Consider the following 11,262-nt stretch of genomic DNA (forward strand, 5'->3'; position numbering starts at 1 on the left):
GTATTACTGTAGGGTGCTACTTAAGCAGATCTGTTACAACTTTAGAATTTGTGCAGCTTGGAGGAAACACAAAAACAGCTTGGCTTGTTGTCCCCTCATTTGTAATAAAATGATTTTTGAATTCAATTTGTGGAATGCCAGTGAAGCCTAAGCTGAAGAGGACTGAAGAATCACAATAAGCCACATGTGATCCTCAATTCAATCTTTGTTAATGTGCCTGCACTGGTGTGACACTAAGCCACAAAACTGCCAGGGTCCCCTGAGCAGACGGCACATGTGAGCAGCCCATATGTGAACACCACGGGCCTTTGGCCCCCTAAAAATTAAACCACATAACATGAAAGATGAGCCACTAAAACTACCTTGTGAAGCTACCTTGCTTATTTTTGAGCTGAATTTTTTAAAACTTTGCCAAAGGGAACAAAATACCTTAGGATGGAAGTCTTGGTGACAGTTGGGAAGGTTGGTAGGGGACTAAATTGATTATCTGGAGTGGGTTCTATTTATAACGTCATCCTGGGTAACATTGGGCGGGCCCATCTCATTTTATAACTGATTCTGTGAAATTGGTTTGGCGTATTCTGCTTGGCTGCTGCTGTGGAGGGACAAGGTCTATACCGAAATGAGAATTGTGGCATTTTCCTGTCAAGATGAAACAAAGCTTTGGCTAAAAGGAGACTTCTGGGGAAATGAAAGGGAAATACCTCACTTTGATATCTTAAATTCTGGTCAATTTCCAAGTAAGATCTGGTAGCTTTTTATTTTTGCAGTGCAATCGGCTGTTAAAATGGTGTCCTGCTCCAGATTGCCACCATGTTGTTAAAGTTCAGTATCCTGATGCTAAGCCTGTTCGCTGTAAATGTGGCCGTCAGTTTTGGTAAGCAAACATTTCTTGTGTTGGTTTGTAATGATTTTGGATTGCTTACCACTAAGCAAAAGGTGGTTCCTGTTTCTCTTGAAATGACAAGTTGCCTTGGTAGGCCTACCTACCCATGCCTACTACCAGCAAGCCAAACACTGCCTGTTTGGGATTTGATAAACTTGTGAGTTTTTGCGTCCTGTCTGGGATTGAAAAATTGAGGTTCTCAAGTACCCGTCAAGCCACATTACCTTGCTGGTATAATGTTTGGCTTAGTAGGTAACAGTTATGGTTGCTTAAATTAGAGCAAACCTCTAAATTTTAGTGTTGCATAACTATAGACTGTGTAATATGTATAAATCTTTTTAATTTTTGCAGCTTTAACTGTGGTGAAAACTGGCATGATCCTGTTAAATGCAAGGTGAGCACTTTAAGTGTATATGGCAGAGTGCTGGAAAAGTAAATTAGCCTTTCTGCTTAAATATCACAGTTGTAGTGTTGCAAAATAATTTGATGATACTTGGCAAGCTATTCAGACATCTTTGCCATGGTTACCTGTTTAGTTTCCCTTAAGTTGTGTGTAATTAACCCTGAACTATTTGAATCTGGGTAACAGGTTATGAAAGAATAGTCCTTCTTGAGTGTAACAACAAAATAAACACGCCTCCCCTTAGTTCAGATCTTTTATTTCCACCTAGAGGGTATTTGATACAAACATGAAGAAAATCATAGTTGTAAGACATATCCACAATACAGAATTATTCGAAGGTTTATTTTGGAAACCTGATCTTGGGAGTGTTGGATCTGAATGGGCAAGCCTTGCTTAATATGATATGATGTCTCCACATTTCCGTGTGGCCTTTTTCACTTCTTCTCTTGTTTTACAATTCTTTTCTGTCTCTCCTGACAGTGGTTAAAGAAATGGATTAAGAAGTGTGATGATGACAGTGAAACTTCAAACTGGATTGCAGCAAACACAAAGGTTTGGTAGCATCACATTTCTCTTTTAAAACATACCGTATTGGCCCGAATATAAGCCGCACCACAAATAAGCTGCACCTTTAAAATTCGGAGGCTTGGGAGCCGCGGATGGGCTGCGTGCCATTGCCCCCTGCTTCCAGGGGGAGGGGGGGCTTTGCCAGCGAATATAAGCTGCACTATAACTTTTCACAATCGGTATTTGGAAAAAAGGGCTTATATTTGGGCCAATACATTAGATGCTCAAAATTTCACACTTGCAGAGCTGCTTTTCCCTTACAAAGACATAACTGTCAAATCCTGAACTTCCATTGTGAGTAGTGAGGGGCAAGTCCTCCATGTAAATAATGGGCCTGTGTTATCCTATCCCCCCCCCACTTCAAAGTTCACAGTGAAGCCAAACATTACCACCAAAAGGTACAACAGGCTTCTGTCTAGCTCTACTTAAAATGAGACTTTTAGAGCTAAATTGAAGAGAGATGCCAAATTGGCAAACATCTCAGTACTTTGTAGATTGAGAAGTACTTACATGTGGTTTGCTGAGTATAGGAATACAGAAAATTGCTTTAGACCAAATCAGACCACTCCCTAGAAAAGTGTTGGGAAAGATGGAGGGCACAAGGAGAAGGGGACGACAGAGGATGAGATGGTTGGACAGTGTTCTCGAAGCTACTAACATGAGTTTGGCCAAACTGCGAGAGGCAGTGAAGGATAGGCGTGCCTGGCGTGCTCTGGTCCATGGGGTCACGAAGAGTCGGACACGACTGAACGACTGAACAACAACAACAAATCAGACCATTAGTCCTACCTAGCTCAGTATTGCCTATGCAGACTGACTGTGGCTGTCCAGGATTTCAGAGTTTGGCCATTCCCAGCCTTTGTCTGGCAATGTCAAGGGTTAGACCTATTACCTTTTGTTTGCAAAACATGTGCTATTTCACTTCACAACGGCCCATCCCTTTAGTATGTTCATTCAGTGCATGTGGAGCCCAGTCTCAGTGGACTTAAATCAGTAGATCTAGAATATGTTTAATATCAAGTGTCAAAGCTGAGTGTGACACACACACACACACACACACACACACACACACACACACACGAAAATGTCCCATTACTTGCAAATGGCTTCCTATCTAAGCTATCCCATGAACTGGAAGAAGTGCAACTTCTGGCATTGATCTGTATTTTGTGGTGTTATATTGCACTATCTGCATCCCCCCCCCCCGTTTTTTTAAAGTTGGAAGCCACCCACTTTTATTTCTTTCCACCACTCTTCATAACCGTCACAGGAATGCCCTAAATGCCATGTCACCATAGAAAAGGATGGAGGCTGCAATCACATGGTCTGTCGGAACCAGAATTGTAAAGCAGAGTTCTGCTGGGTGTGTCTTGGCCCCTGGGAACCTCATGGGTCCGCCTGGTAAGTTTAAATGAATTCCTCCCAAGCTTTCTTTATGTGTCTAATTGTACTGCCATGTTTTGTTTCTGTACCCTGCAAAAATATTTTCTGTGGGAGAAAAACACAGAGCAGTAGCTGGTTCATATGTCTATACTTCTTAGGGTGAGAAAGGTCTGAGCTGTTTCTTGTTGAGCCTCTGCTCAAGGTATCAGAGGGGCTTATTATGTTTACACTTATGTACTGACGAAAGAATACTTGGAGCCTCAGAGTGGCAAAAACAAAAGAAGTTCTGGAAACCACTATGCTCATAAAAATCTTTTTTCAGGTACAACTGTAATCGCTATAATGAGGATGATGCAAAGGCAGCAAGAGATGCCCAAGAGGTGAGTCCATAACACTTGGTGACCAATATTATCAGCTTCAGTAAGATGGTTTGGCCTAGCTTTTCACTGTGCTTGCATTTTCCACTCGAGCACTGCTAGCTTTCAAGCTGAACTCCACAAAACTGTTAGACTTTGACACAAGAGGCCGACCCATTTTGTTACTGCTTCCTGATGTTGTCCTGGCCAACTTGTAAAACTACCCAGCTTGAGCACTGGAAGCAGTAATTTGAGTCTGAATATGCCCAACCCCATATCCTACCAGCCAGACCCTTCTTGGCAGTTGCTTATTGCTGAAAGAGGTTTTCTACTATATTAATTTCTGCATGGATATCATTTCTATCTAGGCAGTTTATTGCACTTGGGCAGTTTTGCCACAGAACCCACTGCCAATCAGACCTTTCTGCTATGTATTTATATGGAAAAATAAGCATGATCGTTCATCACATGACCGGGTATATGCAGTTTATCAGGTCCACAAATGGGGCAAGTGGAGAATTGCAGCAAAATGAAGTATATCCTCCAGGAGCCCTGTCGCACTGTTTGGGGATTGCAAGGGACTCTTTGTTTCCTTTTCCACCTGCTTAAAAACTCTCTCTTCTGTGTCACATAGTGCCAACAAGATTAGACTCAAAGCAAAAGGCAGTAGTAACCTGTTCACATGTCCATGAATACTGTGGGACTTTGAAATAAGAACATTGCCCTGTTGTGGCCACATTTGCCTTGAGGCCCCTCATTTATAGGACAAGTCAACCTGCTATTACTCTGTTTTAACTATTGATTTTCTTTTTCCCTAATGGGAATTAACACAGCGATCCAGAGCAGCCCTGCAGAGGTACCTCTTCTACTGCAACCGTTACATGAACCATATGCAGAGCCTGCGCTTTGAGCACAAACTCTATGCCCAAGTCAAGCAGAAAATGGAGGAGATGCAACAGCACAACATGTCATGGATCGAGGTCCAGTTCCTGAAGAAAGCAGTCGATGTCCTCTGCCAGTGTCGTGCCACACTCATGTACACATACGTCTTTGCCTTCTACCTCAAAAAGAATAATCAGTCCATTATCTTTGAGGTAAGGAGAGTTTACCAGACATTTTTAAACCCAGCTTTTGGGTCCTAGCATAGCGTAAGAGTCCTGTAGGATCAGATCAAGGTTTATTTAGTCCAGTATTCTCTTCCCATAGTGGCCAACCAGATGCCAATGGGAATCCCACAAATAAAACATGAGCTCAGTAGCCCTCTTCCAATCCTTTTTCTTAGTAACCAGCAACCCAGAGCCTTATTGCCTCAGATCCTGAACTAGTTATAGTAGCTGTTGATGTGTATACCGTATTTTTCGCTCCATAGAGCACACCGGACCATAGGGCGCACCTCATTTTTAGAGGAGAAAACAAGAAAAAATATTTTTTTCATGGTTTTCCTCCTCTAAAAGCCCTGTTTTTTTCAGGATCTGCTCAAAGTTTTGCAGCTTTTTTACAAAGGGAAAAGACCTGTTTTTTTGAGGATCAGCTCAGATTTGTGCAGCTTTTTTGCAAAGGGGGAAAAGCAAAGAGGAAAAGCCCTGTTTTAATGGGGTTCAACTCACATTTCTACAGCTTCTTAAGGAAAGGGAGCTGTTTCTACAGTTTCCAGACAGATAATCTAATCAGCCAGTCACATGTCGCTGGGGAAACAAACAACCTCCCTCTGCAGCACAATCAACAATGGAGGCCTGGGCAAGGGGGCGGGGCCGAAAGGGAGCCAGGGACTCTTCTCTCTCCTGATCTCTTGCTGAGCAGGGTCCTTTCAACACCCCCTTTTCTCTTTGTTAAACAAAAAAACAAAAAACAAAAAAAAAACCAGGATCTGCTTTTGGCTCCTGGGCAATTCAGCTCCAGGGACAACAATTCACTACATAAGGCGCACAGATGCTTCCCCTTACTTTTTAGGAGGAAAAAAGTGCATCTAATGGAGCGAAAAATACGGTAATTATGGTCCATTGGATGAGTGACTTGTGCAGCCCCTAAACTGGACTTCCTGTAACAACTATGTGGTTTTTTCCCAGCGGCTTTGTTCTGAAGGCCTTTTCTGTGATGGATCCAGAGTTGTGTAGTCGTGTCTGCCACGAACTCTGTATGTGTTCCTTAATTAAACAAAAATAATTTCATGCAAGTGCCTGGGGTGATTGGCAGTATAGGCTTATTAACTTTGTTGATTATTTACCACACCCCACTTTTCAGCAAAAGCGTCTGCAAGTGATTTGCAACTTAATACAATGGCTCACTTCTTTGCAAATTTAAGATGGGGGTGGGCATACATGATGCAAAACAGTGGGTCAGGTGTTAACGTAGATACATGCATAATTTTATTTGCACGCTGCCTTTCCACAGATCAGACCCTGCTCAAGCCTGCTGACAACAGGAAAAAAAATACATAACTAAAACATAAAATTAGCCATAAACAATAAATAAAACATTAAAAAATGCATAACCAAACTGAACAATTTTCACATAAATCGCAAGATTTTAAATAAATATACCAAAAAATATTTAAAAAATCAACATCAACAACAGGTGGGGAAATTCACAGCAAAACCCCGCAAACAGTTCTCCAGCCCCTTCAGCAGCTTCAGGCCAGGTGGGAAAGGCCTGCATGGCAGGGGGCAGGGCCTCCAGGACTCCTTGATCATCAAATCAGCAGCTTCAGGCCAGAAAGCAGACAAATCATCTACTGATAGATCTTGATTTGTCTGCTTTCTGGCCTGCCCTGACTAGAGACATGATCAGGAAAGAATGGTGGCAGAAGTAAATGCAAATTCAGCTTTCACAAAACTGTTATGTAATGAAATTATATAATGACCAGGTGGAGGGTCACTGCAGGGGGCAGTTCAGAGAGGGGAGGAACACAAAAAGACAGCTGTTTTTAGTTTGTTCTTTGTTTTTATGCACATTCATTTCACATTGTTGTAAGCCACCTTGCAAAGTGTCCTGTTGGAAGAATTCCAATAAACATGGGAAAGAGTAGTTGTTGTTGTTTTAAAAAGCTAACCAGGATTATAGCCATAACTATTCAGAAGTCAGAAGTTGTGGAGTTTCTTCAGAATGGTGGGCATTGAAGTTTGTTTTAGAGATACATAACTTGTCAATAGGGTCTCCTTGTCTTTTGAATGTCTTCTCTAAGAAGGCCTGCTTGGTACCCTCATTACTATCATTTAGGAAATAAGCAAGCTTATTTTTTTGTTTATTGTATTTTAATACCTTATTCCTTTGTTAGGCATTCTAGCAATATGCACTTCTGTTCATATTGTCTGCCATATTGAGTCAGCTGTCAACACAGGATCCCATTGTATCCCAGCATAAACAAAAAGTTGCTTCTTGATCTTAGGAACCATTGTGCAAAATTTGTTCACAATATCGGTGTCCAAATGCATAGCGAACAGACAAACCAATTTCCCAAATACATGCAAATAAATGAATTTAAACTTGCTGTATTACCAAAAGTGCAGTGTAAGCAAATTCACAATTTAACAAGTAAAAAGTGCCTCTCATTCCTTCAGCCTTGCCACAAAGGCCATCTTTAATATTAGATTTCATTTCCTGTGGGATATCAGAACAGGAACAGTCCAAAAATGTAAACAGTGTTGTTCTTGCTACCTCAGTTAACAAGCGTAGGGGTGGGGCACACTTCTAGGAAACTTAATAAATGCCACAAATGGTGAGTGGAGTCAGAAACAAATGTGTGTGGAATAACTAATATAAATTTTACCTTCTTACAGTATGTTAGTTTTTACACCCACCCAATATGCCTCCATCCATACGAGCAAGAGGCATTATCAGAACTCAAGGACACATTTGAGTCAGGTGAAAACACTCAGTGAGGCTGTAAAGCAAGGTCAGTGAGAGGCATGAGCTGGTGAGAATTTTGAGAGCCAGATTGGAAAATCAGTACCGACAATCTTAGAGTGGCAGACGCTCATGTTAGATCATTTGCAGCTGGCGAAATTGACAGGAGGAGTTAGAGGAAAAATGACGCAGAAAACTTTTGGTGAATGGAAAATATTTAAAGAATACATAAGAATATATTGCAATAATAAGGCCATATTAGCAGAACTAGAGTGATACTTGTAATTAAATATATATTGAATACTATTGAAGATAAAAGAGTGAGAAATAAAGATCAAAACTGTGCAGACAAACAATGATGTAACGAAAGTACATTAAGAAAGATCGGAAGATTTGTATGTATGTGAGAAGTGTGGTTATGTAAACCAATTTTAACTTTTTTTCTCGTGTTTTTCTTTTTCTTCTTTGTTCTTTTCTTCTATTTCTTCTTTTTTATTTTATTTGTATTGATGAGACTGTAAATGTTTTTAATGTGTGTAAATAAAACCAATAAATATTACTTTTTTAAAAAAAGGAAAATGCCTGGTTGGTAAATAGGTTTTTTCCTAGCTTATAAAATGCAAAATAATTAACTGCTGGAGCCAATTATAATATAGCTTCCGCCTGACTTGCAAAACAGGAGCAGTGAATTGGTCACATAGATAATGTCCTTAAGAATTGTGATTTCTTAATGGAAAAGATTAATGGCTGTTGGTCAGAAGTCATGATTGCCGAGAATAACATCTACTTGGTTTGCAACCACAAGATGGTTTTGTCTGCCAATAGTACTATAGAAGGTGATGGTAAGTTTTCCAGTACATTAGTGTGTTTTCCTGCCTGCTGTTCATACAACCAAATGAGAGAACCTCTGCAAGACTACAAAAATATTCAAAGTAGGCTTCAATGAGTACTTGCTAGCAGAAGGGCTAAATTCCATTCATGTGGTGATTCTCAATTCAAGGAACTGCTTAAGTTTATTAAAAGTGTGCCTTGTATTTTGCCTGCCTAGAATAATCAAGCAGATTTGGAAAATGCTACCGAGGTCCTTTCTGGGTATCTGGAGCGAGATATTTCTCAAGATTCACTGCAAGACATAAAGCAGAAAGTGCAAGATAAGTACAGGTATGTTCCTTGTTCAAAACTTAATTCATTTCATGTGCCAGTCTCTTAGGCATTAAAGTGGCTTGACTTATAGGAAATGGCTGAGAGCGATTCTGCTGCTTATTCCCAATATAATCTATGGTGGAGGGAGGCTAGCAAGCTAACTTTCTGTGTTGGCCTTCAACCATGTTTCCTGATTGACTGCTGCTGTTGAATCAAACAGCTGGAGACCTGGGAAAATCAAGTTAGCATGCCCTGTTCACAGGGGCTTCTTGGATGTTAACATTTTGGTGTCTTTTGAATTATTACCTAGCAAGCGAGTCCTTATTTTTCTGCCGGCTCTTGAGCTGAAGGAGGCCACTGACCTCAGGTTGCATGCAAGATGGTTTTATGTTGCTTTAAAGGACATGATCTTCCTTTATGAGTGAATGAAAAATTGGCACGTGGGACTGGTTTTGTGACACACTTGTGCCTTAATGTTAAGGGGTCACAAAAGGTAGTTTTTACACCTACAAGGCACGGTTCCTTTAGTGGGTTTCCTTGGGGTAACATTTTTGCAGGTGGGTTTAGTTTAGTATGTGTCACTCTGGAGGAGCACTGTCTCGGCATACAAAATTCCAGGTTGTAAATATTGTGCCGCCCTCACAGTTAATAGGCTCCACTTTTAAGAAATTGGGCCAAGACCCATGTTTAGCAAAAACAGCTTGAGCTCAACTGTCTTAGCATTAATAAGCATAATGATTATATGGTAATAGGTCCTGCCTGTTCTGCTTCAGTGCATAATCTCTCCCACCTGTGAAATTATCCAGATGGAAGGCCCTTTGTCTCGGTTTCCATTCTGAGCAAGGTAAAGGTAGAGATTCCCACTGCGAGCCGCTGTTGACTAAACTATCTCCATGCTGCCTTGAAATGCATAGTGTGTGAAATACTCAGCCCTTGTTTTCTTAACCGTAACTGTGCGCCCTTCCCCTTGCAGATACTGCGAGAGCCGGCGAAGGGTTTTGTTGCAGCATGTGCATGAAGGCTACGAGAAGGACCTGTGGGAGTATATTGAGGACTGAGACTGGCCTGCATAAAACGAACTCTGAAAACCTTTTACCATCTAGAGTGCTCATGCAATTAAAGCAAAACACACACAAAAAGGGGCACTACGCCTATTACACCGCTGGTCTGTAGTACCGGAATTCTGTTTTTGTTAATGGAAAAAAATTTAAGTAAATTATATTGTAATAAAAAAGGTAGATAAACCATTGTACAACAGTATTCTAGGTGGCCAGTAAGTGTGACAGACGCACTAAGAAAAACAAAACAACCCTCCAACTTTAACTTGTAATGTAGCTTCATTCTCCAAGCTGACTTTCCCCCCTCCTTCTTTCTCCTATGCGTATTACAGATAAAACTTAAAACAGTTTCTTGACACTGCTTTTCATGTCCAACCAGCCATTTTGATGTACTTTGGTATGAGATTTCCCCCTCCCTCTCCCTCTCCCCTTCTCTGCTCTCCCCTCCTCCCCCCCCCCCCACATGCACCAGTTCATGGGTGAATGTTGTTTGGCTTATTGTAAAGAGGATTTGGGGCGGGGGGAGGCGGGGCACACAGCAAGGAAAAACTTTGTATATGACTTTTAAAAAAAACAAAGAGGACAACACAGTATTTTTCAAAATTGTATATAGCGCATATGCATGGACAAAGAGCAAGCGTGGCACGTGTTTGCATAATGTTTAATTACAAAAATATTTATTCTTTAAAAATCTTCAAGATGATGTCTATTTGCTGTGCATTTTTCTTTCATTTTGCTTTTTACCAGAGATTGGGATTGGGGGGGGCAGTGTGTGCTGCTGTAACAAATCTTTCCCTTTCCTTCTCTCTCTCTCTCTCCTCTCTCTCTCTCTCTCTCTCTCTCTCTCTCTCTCTCTCTCTCTCTCTGTGAGATTTTGATTTCCTTCCACCTCCTCCTGCAGCTCCTTTGCAACTATTCCATGGTTTGGGTGTGTTCATTGCTGGCAACGGACACTGTCCCATTTGCACTTCAGCTTCTGATGCAAACTGGTTTACCTTGGTGTGTGTTTTTAACGTTTGGAAATGAAAGTGTAGTGATTCTGGCTGCTTTTGTCTTTTTGCTCAGAATAGCCACCCCTCTTGTCCATTTCCATGCATGTCCAACATCCACCCTACACCTGGATCATCGTCATACATAGGAAGTGTTAGGAATTTTCCTTTCTGGATTGAAGTGCTCAAATGGAACATTCCTTGTTGCTTTGTATTGTCAGTTGTGAAACACCGAAAAAGGGAGACGGAGCTCCTCTGGGTCACGTTTTTGCGGCTTGGTTTTTGGAAAAAGTGCCTGATACAGCAAACACTCCATCTAGTTGCAAGGATCTGCAGTCCCTGAAGTCATTGGGGTATTTCCCCTCTTCCCCCCCCCCTCCCATGAGAGGGAAGAGTGAGTGAGTTTCATCTACAAAGTCCTATTTTGTAATAAAAGCTATGGTAAAGCACTACTTGGAAGCAATTTGTTTAAAATCTGCTCCTGCTGTTCTGTGGGTACTTTTCCACGATGGCAGTGTTTCACACTTTCAAGTTGAGAGAGAGAAAAAGTAGATCTGCTAAAGTGGTATTTAAAGCCAGTTTCTACTGCTCGTTCAAGTAGAGATTGTGGCCCGGATCCAAAGATCTGCTCAGC

At 41.2% G+C, this 11,262-nt stretch overlaps 1 protein-coding gene across 2 annotated transcripts in view; it reads left to right on the top strand.

Annotated features, from left to right (window-relative positions):
- The window catches only part of ARIH1 (ariadne RBR E3 ubiquitin protein ligase 1), a 51,824-nt gene extending 41,482 nt beyond the window's left edge, over window positions 1-10,342 (top strand). Inside the window, exons 7-14 of one of the 2 annotated variants that reach the window (XM_033167264.1) lie at window positions 771-877; window positions 1,238-1,280; window positions 1,770-1,841; window positions 3,127-3,257; window positions 3,562-3,619; window positions 4,417-4,689; window positions 8,487-8,599; window positions 9,555-10,342. In XM_033167264.1, the coding sequence (XP_033023155.1) occupies window positions 771-877; window positions 1,238-1,280; window positions 1,770-1,841; window positions 3,127-3,257; window positions 3,562-3,619; window positions 4,417-4,689; window positions 8,487-8,599; window positions 9,555-9,639 (882 nt within the window). In that variant the 3' untranslated portion in view covers window positions 9,640-10,342. The remainder of the gene's footprint in view (window positions 1-770; window positions 878-1,237; window positions 1,281-1,769; window positions 1,842-3,126; window positions 3,258-3,561; window positions 3,620-4,416; window positions 4,690-8,486; window positions 8,600-9,554) is intronic. The other variant, XM_033167265.1, reaches the window with a different exon arrangement.
- Window positions 10,343-11,262: the final 920 nt, after the last annotated feature.

This window comes from Lacerta agilis, chromosome 13 (genome assembly GCF_009819535.1).
Source record: "Lacerta agilis isolate rLacAgi1 chromosome 13, rLacAgi1.pri, whole genome shotgun sequence".
Lineage (NCBI taxonomy): Eukaryota > Metazoa > Chordata > Lepidosauria > Squamata > Lacertidae > Lacerta > Lacerta agilis.